Genomic DNA, 17,008 nt, shown 5'->3' on the forward strand with positions numbered 1-17,008 from the left:
TGGCACGAAGAGTGCATCTTTTTCAGATCGCACGAGTTGAACGCGTCCTTTTCAATTCGCGCGTAGTTGGGTGCCTCTTTTTCAGTTGGCGTGTCGCGTTTTGAGGAATTTGGTAATATTTTAAGGATAAACACAAAATTAACATTCGAAACAAAGCAATGTCACATGAAAAGGTAGATTGGCATTAACATTGCTCAAGAAGATTTATAGTTTGTACGAGTACTTTCCGGTGTTAACCTATGCATTAATGACTGTTCTCTAATACAAAGAACGCGACCTTCCTAACCTTGAATGTAGTTTTCGTAATTGTCGGCCTTTCACAGGCTCCATAAATGAGCGATCTCCAGCTAGTTGATGGCCTTTCACAGGCACCCAAAATGCGATCTTGTCGCAGTTGATGGCCTTTCACAAGCACCATAATGCGATCTCTCCACGGTTGATGGCCTTTCGCAGGCACCAGAATAAGCGTCCTCCAGCTAGTTGACGGCCTTTCACAGGCACCATGATGCGAACTCCCATGCTCATGCGCAAAACTTCTTTAGATTCTGTATGTTCCATGGGCGCGGCAGATTTCGTCCCTACATATCTTGCAGCCTATACGTACCTTTTTTCCTGATCTCGATTACCTTGTACGGCCCCTCCCATGGCTTACCCACATGTCTTACCCACATGTTTGGAGGCTTCTACTTTCTTCAGCACGAGATCTCCCACCTGAAGCTATTGTGGTCAAATTTTGCGGTCGTGGCTCTTCATCATCAACCCTTTATGGTGCAGGATTCGGGCATGTGCCGCATCCCTCTTCTCCTTGATCACGTTGAGATCGAAACTTCGCTCGTTTTGGTTGCTTTCAGGGTCATATAATGCGACTCTTTGGGACTCCTCTCCGATTTCTGCCAGGATAATAGCTTCTGTTCCGTACACCAAGCAGAAGGGGGTTTCGCCCGAGGCGGATCGTGGAGTTGTGCGGTAAGCCCACAGAACTCCAGGCAGCTCGTCAACCCACGATCCTTTGTTCTCGAGGCGCGTCTTCAGGTGCTGCAAGATCGTCCTGTTAGTCACTTCTGTTTGTCCGTTCGCTTGTGGGTTCGCGACCGCTGTAAAATGTTGCGCGATCTTGAGTTCCTTGCACCATTCTGTAATCTTCCTTCCCTGAAACTGGGTGCCATTGTCAGATATTAGAACTCTAGGTATTCCAAACCTGCAAATGATGTTCTTCCAAATGAAGTTAATGACTTCCTTTTCGGATATCTTGGCCACGGCCTTCGCTTTGACCCACTTGGAGAAGTATTCTACCGCCACAATGATGAATTTCTTCTGAGCTTGAGTGGGGGGAAAAGGTCCAACAATGTCAATTCCCCACTAGTTGAACGGACACGCTATTCTGATGGCTCAATCGGGGTCGCAGGTTGGTGTATCAGGGACGCGTATCTTTGGCAACTTTCACATTTTCTTACCAAGTCTCTAGAGTCTTTGACCAGGGTCGGCCAAAAGTATCCTTGCCGCGTGATCTTTTGTGCTAGCGACCTCGCACCAGAATGGTTCCCGCAGCTTCCTTCGTGGATCTCGCGCATCACGTAAAGGGCTCTCTCCTTGTCTAAACATTTTAAGAGGGGCTCATCCACTATTCGCTTGTAGAGTTGACCTGATAGCATGGTGAACCGAGCAGCTCGAAACTTTACTCTTTTCGCAGCAACGGGATCGGCGGGCAAGGTGCCGTCCTCAAGGTACTTGACAATTTCATCCTTCCACGACTCAGCTTCAAAGACCACCTGTACCTCCTCTGCTCGAGAGAGCTGATCGCTCACGGACCAAGGCTGTAATCTTGCAATCTCTAATCCCGTCCATTGCAGCTCCAAATTTGGATAAGGTGTCCGCCTTGTCATTTTCTGTTCTAGGTACCTGCAAAACAGAACATTTCTCAAATCTGCTCATTAATTGCTGAACGATTTCCTTGTACGATGTCATCGTCCTTTCCCATGTCTCATACGTTCCCTCAATTTGTAAAGCAATTAACTGGGAATCTGTGAAAACCTCCAGGTCTCTGGTTCCAGCTTCGTAGGCGAGTTCTAACCCCAAGATGAGCGCTTCATATTCCGCCTCAGCTGCTACCTCGATCTCAACTCCCTTGGGCCCTTGGATCAATATGCCCGCTCCTCCATTGTTAGCGTTTGAGGAACCGTCCACGTGCAGCATCCATTTCGAAATTTGTTCTTCAGCAGCCAAAGGTGACTTGGGATCGCTGGAGAACTCTATCACAAAGTCCGCCAGCACTTGCGCTTTCTGCGCGGTCCTGGGTTGGTAATCTACATCATATTGGCCCCATTCCACGGCCCATTCAATTAGTCTCCCGGAGGCCTCGGGTCGCGACATCACGTGTTTGAGGGGGTGATTCGTCAGCACCACCACTTTATGCGATTGGAAGTAAGGTCGCAATTTTCGAGCTGTGACAACTAAAGCAAGGGCTAGCTTCTCCATCTCAGAATATCTTGACTCAGCGCCCTGAAGCATCTTGCTAACATAATAGATCGGGTTTTGATTGTTTCCTTCTTCTCTCACCAACACTGAGCTGACCGCATTCTCAGATACTCCCAAATACAAAAACAGCGTCTCCCCTTCCTTCGGATTTGAGAGCAAAGGGGGCTTTGTTAGATACTCTTTCAATTCTTGCAACGCCTTATCACATTCGCCACTCCATTCAAAGTTCTTGGTCCTTCGCAAAACCTTGAAGAAAGGAGGCTCTTATTCGCAGATCACGAGATGAATCTACTCAGTGAAGCAATCTTCCCCGTCAGTTTTTGTACATCTTTTATCGTGGATGGGGGTCGTAAGTTTAGGATAGCCTGGATCTTCTCGGGATTCGCTTCAATTCCCCGTTCGCTAATCATATACCCCAAGAATTTTCCACCTCCTACTCCAAAAGTGCACTTATCCGGATTCAACTTCATTCCATATGACCTCATCATACTGAATGCTTGCGCGAGGTACTAGATGCTCCTGCGACCTCCTGCTCTTGACCAGCATATCATCAACGTATACTTCCATTGTCTTTCCCAAGAGGTCGCCAAACATCCTGTTTACCAGTCATTAGTATGTTGCGCCCGCATTCTTCAGACCGAATGGCATCATGTTGTAGCAATAGATCCCCTTGTCAGTGATGAACGAGGTCTGATCTCTGTTTTCTTCAGCCATGCGAATCTGATAATGCCCCTGATAGGCGTCCATCATCGAAAATATTTCGAACCCCGCCGTTGAGTCTACCATGACATCGATCCTTGGCAAGGGGTAAGGATCCTTCGGGCAAGCTTTATTCAGATCTGTGAAATCGACACACATGCGCCATTTCCCGGAGGATTTGGGGACAAGCACTACGTTAGAAAGCCAATTAGTGTATTGGATCTCAGATACATACCCGACTTTAAGTAGTTTGTCAACCTCCTGCTTGATGACCTCATTCTTATCACTACCAAATGACCTCTTCCTCTGCTGTATCGGTCGGGCCATTGGATCGACGTTCAGTCTGTGCACAATGACCTCAGGGTTGATCCCCGTAAAGTCTAACGGGCTCCAGGCGAACATGTCAACGTAACTTCTTAAAAACTCAATCATGGCCATCTCCCTTTCCTTCATGTTCGCTCCTATCCTGGTAGTTTTGTCTGGCTCATCTGGTACGAGCTGTACTACCTTGTACTCATCGCTGGGTTTTAAATGTTCTGCTTCATAAGGCCGAGGCTCAGCATCTTCCTTGATTCTCATTTTCTTTTGTTTGGGCTCCCCCTTCAGTGTTAGGTTGTAACATTTACGAGCCTCCCTCAGGTCGCTAGTGACTTCTCCTGTCCCATTCTCTGTTGGGAATTTCATTTTCATGAAATAAGTGGAGATGACGGCTCTGAACAAATTTAAGCCTGATCTTAAAATCACATTGTACGCGAACGGGGTATCAACCACTAAGAACTTCACTATCAACGTCTTTCGCCTAGGCGCTTCACCCATTGATACTGGCAACTCGATCGTGCCTAGCGATGCTACCTCACTTCCTCCAAATCCCACCAAAGGGGTCTTCACTGGTTCGAGGCGGGCATTCTCTAACCCCATTTTATCAACCACACTTTTAAATATGATGTCTGTTGAGCTCCCACTGTCGATCAGCACTTTATGAACAATAAAATTCACGATATCTAGCTTGATGACCATCGGGTCGTTCATGTCTCCACTCTCTTTCGGTCTGTCTGAACTATCAAAGGAAATAGCTTCTTCCTCCTCAACTTTTAGGATGAACTCTCTTCCTCTGCTCAAGCTCATGGTTCTAGCGCACCTCTTTCTGGTCCTGCTCGAATCACCCGAGCTCGAGCCCCCTACAATAGTGTAGATCACTCCTTTGGTTGGTGCATTGTTTCCGCTGGGTGGGGCTTTATCCATTCTCGACAGACCAGGATTTCGATCCCGACTTCTCTACCTACTCCTCCTTGCCTCCTTATTGACCTTGCAATTTGGGGTGACCCTATCTCGGAAATTTCCCTGTCTCACCAACCTCTCTATTTCGTCCTTGAGTTGGAAGCATTCTTCCGTGTTGTGCCCCCTCTCACGATGGAATCTGCAATATTTGTTAGAAATTTTTTTAGAGGGGGTATACCTAGTGTGCCTTGGCCATTGCAGAACATCCGCATTTTCAACCATCATCAGTGCTTTCTCGCGCGACAAGACCAATGGAGTGTAGTTGTGGTACTTGGGCTGGTACTTAGGCTCTCTCGGCTTTTCTGGTTTTTGCTTGTTCCCGCCTCCTTCTCTACTATCATATGATGGTCTAGACACCTGTTCGCACTCTCTTTGCTCAGAGTCTTTCATTGCATTCATCTCCTCCTCATCTATGTATTTCTGAGCTAGAGCCATTAACTGTTCAACATCACCCGGCGGGTCGCGTGCGAGAGCAGATGTAAAAGGACCTTTCCTCAACCCGTGAATCAGGATGCTTACGATCATATCAATCCTTAATTCTTGCACCTCCAAGGTCTCATTGTTGAACCTTCCCATGAAGTTATTCAAAGGCTCATCCTCCCTCTGACGAATGTTGAACAGGTGGGTCGCGAAATGGAAATTGAATTGCTGTATGAGTTGCTCGTATGATTCAATACTTCCTCGGGGCAAGTTTGAGAACCACTCTTGTGCCTTCCCTGTGAGCGTGGTCGCGAATAAATTAGCCATGATGGGACCCGGCTGTCCATACAAATTCATCACCATCTCGAACGCGGCAACATGTTCCTGCGGGTCTTTCATTCCATCGTACCTTTGTAAGTCTGGTACCCTAAACCCTGGTTCGACTGTTTGAATCAAGATATCGTTGCCAAAGGGAGAACTTTTGTTATGCGAGACTATCTCTCCTTGCTTCTTTAACTCATCGATCTGTTTGTTTAGCAGCTCGATCTGCCTTCCTACGCTGTCCACCTCTGCTCTCCATATAACGGGCTCCCGCTTCTTTGCCCGAATATGACTACTGGAACCTGCTTCCGATATTGCTAGTCTCTTACTCCGTTGCTCTGGTTCGCTTTGCTCTCTTGATTCCCTACGAGGTTCGGCAGTCTGGAATAATTGTCTCTTAGCAATTTCTTTGACCATAGGGGTCGCGGTCCTCGTTTCGTATTCTACGATTGCGTTCCGACTAGCTTCTTCTATCATTCTTTGCAAGTCATCTTTCGTTATATGTACCATAGGTCCTCCTTTCCTAGGTGTCTCTTCTTCCCCGACGTTTCTTCTCGACGAACCTTCCATGACAATAATTCTCTGATGTTCCCACAGACGGCGCCAACTGATCCGGCTCGAATTCAGCGATCCCGAGACACGAACTCGTCAAAGATGGCTAACTCCTCCGAGATCAGATTTTGGGTTCCCTGAGAATAAATCAAGAAAAGTGAGCTCGTCGGGCACGTCCCCGACAATGACCCTCTGACGCTCTTGTTAGGTTGATCGAGAGAAAAGTGTGCGATCTCAGGGTTCGATCACAATAAATGCAGAACAGTTACCTCAATTACGGCATTTTGGGTCTATTTATAGAACACAGCTGGATACTGTTGACTGGGCCACGTGGCTTTATCCTACTGGCTCGCGTCCCGATCGGACGGTTGTGATTGTCCGGGTCTTCGAGGCTGTTGTTCGAACCGAATCGGGTCCTCTGCGACCCGCCTGTTAGAAGAGGCGCGGATCCTCTAGCGAAAGGACCTTAATACCCTTAATGAAGGTTATTTCTGCCATTTCATAGTAGATTGTAGTGGATACCTATCAACTATAGAGATTGAGTTATAAGGCACTCAAACATTTACTGGCGTCTGCCAAAAGAGATCAGCCAAAATGGAGACAGAGATGCCGTGATTATACTCACATCCATGCTCTAATTCACTTCACTATTGCTGTCTATCATAGGATGACAGGAATTAGCAAACATTAAGACAACAAATAATGTCAGAGAAATAGGAAAATGTAGAAAAGAAAAATCAATGGAGCGACCTTCACAAGGATGGCTGTGATACCATGTAGCAAAGGAAAATCAATGGAGAATTTGATTTAGCTGCCATTGTAGAGGCATAACTTTGGCCAATTTTTCATATCACAATTGTTGTACAGTGTTCTCTGTTAAATACTGGGGAAAGAGATGACTGATAACAAAATAACAAACCCAAGACCAACTAACCAAGTATCTAATAAAAATGTAAAACTAATAAGACAGGAGAAATCGTGTTTCCATTCCACAAATGCGCGTTTTTGTAAGGGAGCTCTGCATCTCTATTTTGTCCCTCTGTTTTGTCTGTGATCAACCAATGCCAGCCTTGGATGCAATGTTGACATCTTCCATCCGAGAAATCCCAACACCCCCCCTCCCCCACAAGTGGGACTTGGGGTGACAGCAAACAAGACCAACTTGCCTAGAAGACCAGAAGAGGAGAGCTTGGGCAGAGATTTAGTAAACAAGTCAGCAACTTGATCACGGCTCGAACAAAAATGGACAGAATAAAACCTGACTTGTAGCAATTTTACACGACATGGCAATCAATGTCGAGGTGTTTCGTGTGCTCATGAAACACCGGATTAGCCATGATGTGAATGGCAGCTTGATTGTCACAGTGAAATGGAATAGGAAGGGAAATGGAAACACCAAAATCCTTCAGCAAATAAGCTATCCATTGAAGTTTGCAAGAGGTGGTTGCCATACTATGGTATTCAGCCTCGACAGAGGAGCGTGAGACGGTGCTTTGCTTCTTCGTTTTCCAAGAGATCAAGGCCGGCCCAAGGAAGATGGCAAAGCCAGTGAGAGAGCAACGTGAGTCGAGACAGGCACCCCAATCAGCATCGCAAAAGGCTTGCAGTTGAAGCGAATTTAAGGAAGGAAAAAATAGTCCAAGGTCTGCAGCTGCTTAAGTAACAAACTAAGTGCCGCACAGCACGCCAATGAGACTGGCAAGGAGTCTGAATGAACTGACTAAGTTGTTGTACGCTATGTGATGTATCCGATCAAGTGAAACATAAGTACAATAAACGCCCAACTAAACGTCTGTAACGTTCTGGATCAGCAAGAGGAGCAACAGAAGCAGAATGGAGTTTAATTCCAGAGGGCAAGCGAGTAGCCACAGGCTTGGCCGATTGGAGACCACAGTCACGAATAATGTCAGCTGCAGAGCGTGCAATTTGTAAGCCAAGAAAATAGCGTGCACAACCTAAGTCCTTGATACTGAATAGGCCATAAAGATACACCTTGACTTGAGAAATGAGGTGAAGATTTCCGAGATACCCGTGGAGGAAAGCGTTGTTGATATCGACTTGGTGAAGGGGCCATTGAAAAGCTGTAGTCAAATCAAAGAACAAACGTACTGTTACAGATTTGGCCACAGGTGAAAATCTCTCTGTGTAATCCACACCCTCTATCTGCGATATCCCTTTGCCACAAGCCTCACCTTATGCCGTTCAACAGTTCCATCTTCCCGAAGCTTAGTCTTATAAACTCATTTGCATCTAATGGGTGATTTATCAGGTGGTAAGGGAACTACCTCCCAAGTATGATTTTGTTCCAAGGCTGCAATTTCCCATCGCATGGCCTCAGTCCAATGGGGGATGGAAGCTGCTGCCCTGTATGTTCTAGGCTCTTGCAAGATAGAAAGTGAAGACACAAATCCCATATATGCAGGATCATAAGAAGTGATGACAGGAGATTGATCAAGTGAAGGAAGATGACAGATGAAGTCATTAAGCCACGCAGGCTTATTGTGGCTTCGCATGGACCTGAGAATTGCAGGGGAAGGACTAAATGAATACTGATCAGGAGGGATTGAAAACGAGGGAGAAGAAGATGTCCTAGGAATGGAAGTACTATCCTCAAGATCATCATCAGTTAAGGGGATAACTGCCAGTGGTATACGTTGAGTGGATGCCTGGACCGAAGCAAAAGGGAAACAATTTTCACGAAACTGAACATTTCTGGAAACAAAGGTGGATTTAGTTTCAAGATCATAACGTCTATATGCCTTTTCTCCACTAGGATAACCGAAGAATACACATCTAGATGCCCTCTTATCAAATTTCGAAACATGAGGTTCAGGTTTAATGGCAAAACACAAATAGCCAATTGTACGGAGATGAGAATATGTGGGAGGCTTGTCATATAACACCTCATATGGAGTTTTCCAGTTTAAAACTGCTATTGGAACCTATTGATTAAGTATGTAGCTCCCAAGATAGCATCACCCCAAAAATGACGAGGAAAAGAGGCTTGAAACATGATGGAGCGGGCTATTTCAAGCAACGACCTGTGCTTACGCTCCACGACTCCATTTTGTTCTGGAGTATAAGCACAGCTAAGTTGATGAACAATCCCAGAATTTCGAAGAAAATGCTGGAAAGAAGAACTAAGAAATTCACTCTCGTTATCTGTTCGAATGGACTGCACTTGCTTATTGAATTGAGTAGTGATTAACTTGCAAAAGTTTTGAAATATTTCCAAAGTTTGTGTTTTGAATTTCATGAGGAATGTCCAATTTGAACGACTGAAATCATCGATGATACTTAAAAAATATTGGCACCCAGATGTAGTAGGCTCCCTATATGGCCCCCAAATGTCAAGATGAATAAGAGAGAACACATATTTTGTTCGCATTTTGCTGGATTCAAAAGGCAGTTTACACATTTTAGCAAGTGGACATATATCACAAGGTTTTAGAGTGTGATTCAGCTGCGACAAATCACCAATATGTTTTATAGAATTATGGGACAAATGTCCTAGTCTCTGATGCCAAAGGTCAGATTGATTCAAATCAGCAATGCAAGAGTAAGGAGTATAGGTAGGAGACCCAGATTTCGTAGGTATAGAAACTGATTCTAAAATGTAAAGATTTCTAATCAAGTGTGCCGTAGCAAGAACTCTATTAGTCTTCTGGTCCTGCAGAGTGCAAGTAAAGGTTAGAAAACTAAATTGGATAGATAACGAAGCACAAAGTTGTCTGACAGAGAGTAAATTTACTGAGAATGAAGGAATATGAAGGACTTGGGTCAGTTCGATTCTGGAACAAAGATGCAATGAACCAATGTGTGAAACTGATTGTGAGTGTCCATGAGGCAGGTGTATGATCATTGGGTTAGTGAGTTTAGTGTAAGAATGGAACAGTTTAAAATCTGCACATATGTGATGTGTTGCACCACTGTCTATTATCCAAGAATTAGAAAGACCAAAGGCAGAAATTGCACTGCTACCTGCAAAATTGTCGAGCTGTGCATAGTTGATCTTTAAAGGATGAAGTGGTATTTCCTCCTTCATGTATTTCTTCATCTCCATACGCACTAAATCAGCTAGGTTAGAGTGCTTGCTTTTAGCCATCGTCGAACTAGGCTCATCAGACATTTGAGCACCGAAACCTTTCCCCCTACCTCCAGCTTTCTTTCTCTGTTCAGCCATGTCTCTCTACCAATCTGGTACTCCAAGCAGCTTAAAACATGAGTCTCTTGTATGCCCTGCCTTCTGGCAATGATCACACACGATGGTTTTCTTATCTACAAAGGTTTTCTTCTTATAATTCTTCCCCCTAGCCTGGAATGCAACACCATTGTCCATATTACATATGTTTACTTGCATCTGCTTCTCCATTCTGAGCAAACATAGAGTATGCTTTAGTCACTATAGGTAATGGTTCTAGAAGTAAAATCTGACTGCGAGTTTACCCATAAATTGGATTTAACCCAACCAGAAACTGCATCAAATGATTAGAAGCATTCAAGTCGTCCATTGCTTTGTCAACATTACAGGTGCATCCTGTGCAAATGCATCGAGGTGTAGGTTATAGGCAAAGGAACTCATCCCACAACCTTTTCAATTTTGTAAAATATTCAGTAATAGATAAATTTCCTTGTGTAACTTGCCCAATATCCCTTTGTAATTGATAAATCAGAGGACTATTACTTTCTCCATGCCGCGCTTCTAGCTCAATCCAAAGTTCACGTGAAGATCCCACATACATGAAAGACTCTCCCAATTCCTTTGTTATGCAGTTCAAAACCCAGGTAGTGACCATGGAATCAATGCGATTCCAGCATTTGAACTCATCACTGTTAACTAGAGGTCGTATAGCAATCCCCTCGATGAAATCGAGCTTCATTTTCGCTGTAAGGGCTCTCTTAATAGCCTTGCTCCAAGCAAAGTAATTGTTCCCGGTGAATAACGCTGATACCATCACCATTCCAGGATGGTCAGACGATTGCAGTTGCATAAACTTAGGTTTTGAAACGCCACTTGAAGTGGCCTCATGTCCGATAGAGGTGTTGTACTCCATGGCAAAGAGAATGGGAAAAAAAATGTAACAATGGATATCGAGAGACCTTCACAAGGATGGCTGTGATACCATGTAGCAAAGGAAAATCAATGGCGAATTTGATTTAGCTGCCATTGTAGAGGCATAACTTTGGCCAATTTTTCATATCACAATTGTTGTACAGTGTTCTCTGTTAAATACTGGGGAAAGAGATGACTGATAACAAAATAACAAACCCAAAACCAATTAACCAACTATCTAACAAAAACGTAAAACTAATAAGACAGGAGAAATCGTGTTTCCATTCCACAAATGCGCGTCTTTGTAAGGGAGCTCTGCTTCTCTATTTTGTCCTTCTGTTTTTTCTGTGATCAACCAATGCCAGCCTTGGATGCAATGTTGACATCTTCCATCCGAGAACTCCCAACAGAAAACACCCACTTCAGTTCTTACCATCTAACACACATTCTACTCCAAAATCATATTTGATAGTCGAGTAAAACAAAATTTGGACGAATATTCAAACATTTAACTGCAAAGTTGCCATTTCCAAGCAAACTACTACAACATATCACTCATACACCCATTGCAATACCCTTTGTTTCCCCCTATGATAATCCCAGAAACCACATTACAAAATTACTTATAGGAATATTGCATTTTTTATCCTCAAATATAGTCACTAATGTGATTTTGGTATTCAAACAATTTAAAGATGTAATTTTAGTTTTCAAACTTTATTTTTGGTACTTTTGACCCTGTCATTAACTTTTTTGTTAAATTTAACGAAAATTTCATTTAAACTGAAAAAAATTGTGTGGTGTTAAGAGGACTTAAGGCGACCTATGGCATTGGGTCCAGAGGTCCCTGTTGGTTTAGAAAAAATGTGGTTGTCACAAGAGGATCTCCATTTGTTCCAAAAAGTTTAGCAGAAATTCTGGAACTTAATGTAAAGATCCTGGACTGCTAGTAGAATTCATCTACCTCCTTTCAATGTCGAACTCTTCTTGTTGCTGATTTTGAAGCGAGCTTACGGTTGCCCTTGCACCCTTTGATTGAAGAAATTCTAAGAAGATTAGGCGTTTGTATCTCCCAACTTACCCCCAGCACTTTTGGAGCATCGCTGCTTTCATAATTCTGATGATCCATTTATGCATCGTTCCTTCTAACGATAATTTTTGTGCTCTCCACAAGTTGAACTTCAGTATTGGCGAGAAAGGTCTTTTCTATCTTACTAGTAAGAGGGGAATTATGCTGGTAACTTGCAATAAGATTTCATATACTAACTAGAAGGACTATTTTTTATTTGTTAGTTCTCCTCTTGATGCCCGCTGGAATATACTCTTAATTATGAGTACGACTATCGAGTGTTTATGACAAGAAGAAACTTTTTAACTTGTTGGCTTGTCGCCCGTGTTATTTGACCTTGATCTTTCTCATTTTGGTATACTATTCTTCTATAATTTGTGGCACTTATAAGGCTTAGTGTCCCAGTTACTGACCTCTTGATTATATTATTTCAGCGCGTACTATCATGGCTTCTAAAAGTGTAAGAATGGGCAATCTCATTCCCCAGAGGAGGTCCGCTGCTCAGGGTGTGATCCAGGTCGAATTATTCGATCTCCTGAGACGATCTCACTACAGATGGTCTAACTCTTCCGAACCAGATTTTGGATTCCCTGAGAATAAAACACAAACCGTGAGCTCATCGGGCACGTCCCCGACAATGACCCTCCGACGCTCAAGTTAGGTTGATCGAGAGAAATGTGTCCGATCTAAAAGTTCGAGCTCAATTAATGCATAACAGTTCCCTCAATAACGGTGTTTCTGGGTCTATTTATAGAACACAGTTGGACACTGTTGACTGGGCCACGTGGCCTTATCCTGCTGGCTCATGTTCTGATCGAACGGTCGTCATTGTCCGGGTCTTCGGTCAGTCTGTGCGGTCCGGGTCGGGTCCTCTAGGACCCACCCGCTATAGAATACGCGGATCCTGATCGCGAAATGACTGTAATGCCCTTAATGAAGCGTAATATGGTCGTTTCGCAGGGGTGATATATGTATACCCATCATTACTCCCCCACTTTTTCAAAGTGCAAGTTCGTTGCCTTTGAGGAAGTCGAACAGTTGCATCCGTCGATCGGTTGCCTCAATGACACGTGGCGATATCTCGTCGGTTGATCCCCGGCGCGCATCTCTAGAGGGATTGTCTTATAAATATACCGCCCATTTGAACTTTCATTCCTACCTCACGCATAGACTCCAAGCGACCAGGACTTGCAACTTCAAGCTCGCATTCGATCTGCAGCTTCCAGAGCCATCCTACTTTAAGGTACGATGTCTTCCAACTCTAGCTCGAATTCTGAGTCGCGGTCTAGCTCTAAACCGCGATCTGGGTCTTCTGGGTCTGCTGAGTCTTCTGGGTCTAGTTCGGCATGAGGGTCCGTGTGTAGGTCTGTGTCCGAGTCTTCACACGGGTCGTTCTCTACCTCTCCCAAGAGGAATACAAAGTTTCCCATAGCAAAACTTACAGATGAACACGCCGACCCTTCGGCCCTCACCAAATTCCAGGATAGACTCGCCAAAAATCCTTGGAAAGCTGTAGTCAGCAAGGTTAGAACGCCCGTCGATAAGATTAGGGAAAAATACCATATACCCTCCGATTATATCATCATTCCCGCTACCTTTGATCGCATGCACCGTCCTCCCGAGGGGTTTTGCGCTTTTTCTATCAAACACCTCGATGCCGGGCTGCGATTTCCTTTCGCTCCTCCGGTGGCCGCAATTTTGAATAAATTAAGACTATGCCCCATGCAACTCTCTCCCAACTCTGTCACTCATATCATCCTTTTTGTGGTATTGATGCAATTTCTAGACTTAGAACGCAGTTTTGACAATTTTTGGAGTTTGTACTCTTTCACCACATCTAAGCGATCCGGTAGTCGAGGTTTTTTCTATCTTTCGGCCAAGCCCGAATGTGGGTAATTGAGCGCCCTAAAGTCGAATGTAGGAGCCTGGTTAGACCGCTACATTTTCATTCGACCTCCTAGAGGTGTCTGGCCTTTTAAAAATGAGTGGACCAAATATAAGCCTGTCCCAGAAACAAGTAGAGGGGGGCTGGAGGGCGATCAGATAAGGAGTTTAACATTCTATAAGTACGTTCCCAAGAAGCTTCTCACTGAGAAGGTTTTGCAATTATCTGGGCTCTCTCCAGCGTCCCTCCATATCGAAGAGTCCTTAGGTGATTTTCTTCTTTTGGTCTCCCTTGCTTTCGTTGCAGTGCTCGCAATTGCTCACTTCTCTTTTTTTTTTTTTTTTGTTTTTGCAGATAGTATAATCATGAGCACGCGTACTGCTATGCGGAGGATTGCGGCCCAAAATAAAGCGAAGAAGGGGGGTGAGGTCGCGGGTCCTTCAGATCCGAAGGGGAAGGGAGGCGAGATCGCTGGTTGTTCAGACCTGCCTTCGAGCTCGCCTGCCCCGGTCCCTTCCAAGGCACTCGCAATTGCGCCCCCCGCCGGACAACAACCCATTCTGGTCGATAGTGAGGAGACGCCTTCGGCCCATGGTTATCTCGGCTATAACTCTTCGGAGTTAGAATTGAACTTGGACGAAGCCAGTGGCGACCATGGGGTCGACCAAGGACGCCAAGATCCTCCACCCGAGGAGCGATCTAAGAAAAGGAAGCGATCTCCGAAGAAGGGTCACGGGCCCAAGTCCAAGTTGGGGCCCGGCGATAAAGGCAAGGGGAAGGAGCCTGCGGAAACCTCTCACCCACCTCCTCCTAAATCGCATAGCCCAAGCGTGCTGAGCAGGATGGCTAAGGAAGCGACAGATAAGACCAGCGTAGACGAAGATCGGGACAAGTTTTTTAGAGTGGCACAGCTAGCCACATGCTGGGAAGAGAGTCGGGCGGCTCTTCGAGGTAATGTGCCGCCCCCCGAATGGCAGGATATGTCGAGTTTGTCCCTTTATGGCGAAGCAGGAGACGAAACTTTCGCTATCTACAACTCCTTCGTCTCCGTTCGCGATCAAGGGGCGCTGGTGACGAACAGCTCCATTCGGCTTGAGGAGTTCGTGGCTCACTCCATGGTCCAGGTATTCTATCAGTTGGCCGCTTTCGATCTTCTTTCTGTTTTCCTATTCACTGTATTCGATCTTGCAGGCCATGACCTTCCTCCGAAGTCTGAGTCTTAAATGCACCCATTACCGAATGAGTTATATTCAAACTGATCAGAAGGTGCAACATCTTAGGACTCAGCTGGCAGAGCAAGACGAGACAGAACGCAAACAGGAGGATAATCTGCTGGCACTGGGTGACGAGGTCCTAAAGCTGCGAGCCGAGCTCGATGCTGCCAAGAAGGAGAGAAAGATCCTCCGCTCCAAACAGGAAGTGGCTCTGGCGGAGGCCAAGAGGGAGGCATTCGATGCCGGGCGTGAGGCCAGCCTCGTAGAGGGCCACAAGCGCGGAGTGGAGGAAGGCCAAGCCGGTCGCATTCCGATCAAAGAATATCAGCGAGCCTTGGCCGGCTCCAGGATGTCCGCGGTTCATGATTTTTTGAAGACTGACACCTTCACGACCACTCTTGAGATCAAATCTGCGGACTCGTTCTCCAAGGGCTACGAGACCTGCCGGTCTCAGATCGAAAAGCTCGGTGGGTTTCACGATTCTTTTGACCCCAGCAAATTGGACATCTCCCTTGATGGCGATCTCTAGCCCTTGCCTCCGGACCCCGAGCTGAAAGATGAGTTTATGGTCCTGAGAGACGAGCTAGAGGCTGAAGCTGATGCCTGACCGATCCCGATCTTCTGATTTTGTAATAGGATTTGAGATAACCGATCTTAAATTGTAAATCCTAGGGATTCTTCAACTTGTAACTTTTTGCTGATAGAACATTGGGGTGTAGGTTTTTGATTGCCCCTGTACACAACATTTGATCAATGAAAAAAGTTTTTGATCTCTGAAACGTTGCGTATTTCATTTCTTTCTATCCATATAACATGTTTCTTTCTGTTCGAAGAATGCATGCCTTCTAACTGCATCTGCGATGTCTTTTTCTATCTCTGAAACGTTGCGTATTTCATTTCTTTCTATCCAGAATGCATGTCTTTTTCAGATCGCGACCTTCCTGGAAGTCTTTCAGATCGCACTTTTAGTTGGACGCGTCTTTTTCAGTTCGCGTTTTGTGTTGGATGTTTCTTTTTCAGATCGTGACCTTCCTGGAAGTCTTTCAGATTGCACTTTTAGTTGGACGCGTCTTTTTCAGTTCGCGTTTTGTGTTGGATGCGTCTTTTTCAGATCGCACTTTTAGTCGGATGCGTCTTTTTCAGATCGCATTACTGGACGCGTCTTTTTCACTTCGCGCTTTTAGTTGGATGCGTCTTTTCAGATCGCATTATTGGACGCGTCTTTTTCAGTTCGCGTTTTTGGTTGGATGCGTCTTTTCAGATCGCATTATTGGACGCGTCTTTTTCAGTTTGCGTTTTTGGTTGGATGCATCTTTTTCAGATCGCATTGTTGGACGCGTCTTTTTCAGTTCGCATTTTTGGTTGGATGCATCTTTTTCAGATCGCATTGTTGGACGCGTCTTTTTCAGTTCGCGTTTTGTGCTTAGAGGGTTTGTATAGTCAGTGATAAGAGAAAAGTTGGGAGATAAACACACGAAGGTAAGCATAAAAAGGTATATACAGTTTTATAAATCATGTTGGACGAATTACAGCGGGTACAAATGCTTCAATCTTTGATATGCGTAACAATGACAATGTCTAATGTAGGACACGATTCTCCTAACCTTTAAAATATACAATTGGTAGCTCTCTAGATGCCCTCGAGTGCGATCTCTTTGTTGATGGGTCCTTCAGTTTCAGTGTTCGATCCCTTTTGTCGATGGCCTTTCACAGGCTCCTCGTTCGATCTGTTCGTTGGCCTTTCACTGGCTCCTTGTTCGATCTGTTCGTTGATGGCCTTTCACAGGCTCCTTGTTCGATCTGTTCGTTGATGGCCTTTCACAGGCTCCTTGTTCGATCTGTCCGTTGATGGCCTTTCACAGGCTCCTTGTTTGATCTGTCCGTTGATGGCCTTTCACAGGCTCCTTGTTCGCACTTCTTGTTCAAGCATAAAACTTCTTCAAATTCTGTATATTCCAAGGACGCGGTAGATCTCGACCTTGCATGTATTGCAGTCGGTAAGTGCCCTTCTTTCTGATCTCGATCACTTTGTAGGTTCCCTC

General features: G+C 45.1%; 3 protein-coding genes across 3 annotated transcripts; all 3 read right to left on the reverse strand.

Moving 5' to 3' along the window:
* On the reverse strand, positions 727–3,042 carry LOC105172308. Its single transcript, XM_011093692.1, has 4 exons — positions 2,956–3,042; positions 1,988–2,721; positions 1,455–1,899; positions 727–1,359 (listed from the first exon to the last, which is right to left on the reverse strand). The coding sequence occupies exons 1-4, from the start codon at positions 3,040–3,042 to the stop codon at positions 727–729; spliced, it is 1,899 nt and encodes a 632-aa protein (XP_011091994.1).
* On the reverse strand, positions 3,085–4,416 carry LOC105172309. Its single transcript, XM_011093693.1, has one exon. It carries the CDS (start codon positions 4,414–4,416, stop codon positions 3,085–3,087), a length of 1,332 nt encoding a protein of 443 aa, XP_011091995.1.
* On the reverse strand, positions 7,498–9,928 carry LOC105172310. Its single transcript, XM_011093694.1, has 5 exons — positions 9,497–9,928; positions 9,060–9,415; positions 8,797–8,872; positions 8,031–8,687; positions 7,498–7,908 (listed from the first exon to the last, which is right to left on the reverse strand). Exons 1-5 carry the CDS (start codon positions 9,926–9,928, stop codon positions 7,498–7,500), a joined length of 1,932 nt encoding a protein of 643 aa, XP_011091996.1.

The sequence above is a fragment of the Sesamum indicum genome, linkage group LG10 (assembly GCF_000512975.1).
Source record: "Sesamum indicum cultivar Zhongzhi No. 13 linkage group LG10, S_indicum_v1.0, whole genome shotgun sequence".
Classification (NCBI taxonomy): domain Eukaryota; kingdom Viridiplantae; phylum Streptophyta; class Magnoliopsida; order Lamiales; family Pedaliaceae; genus Sesamum; species Sesamum indicum.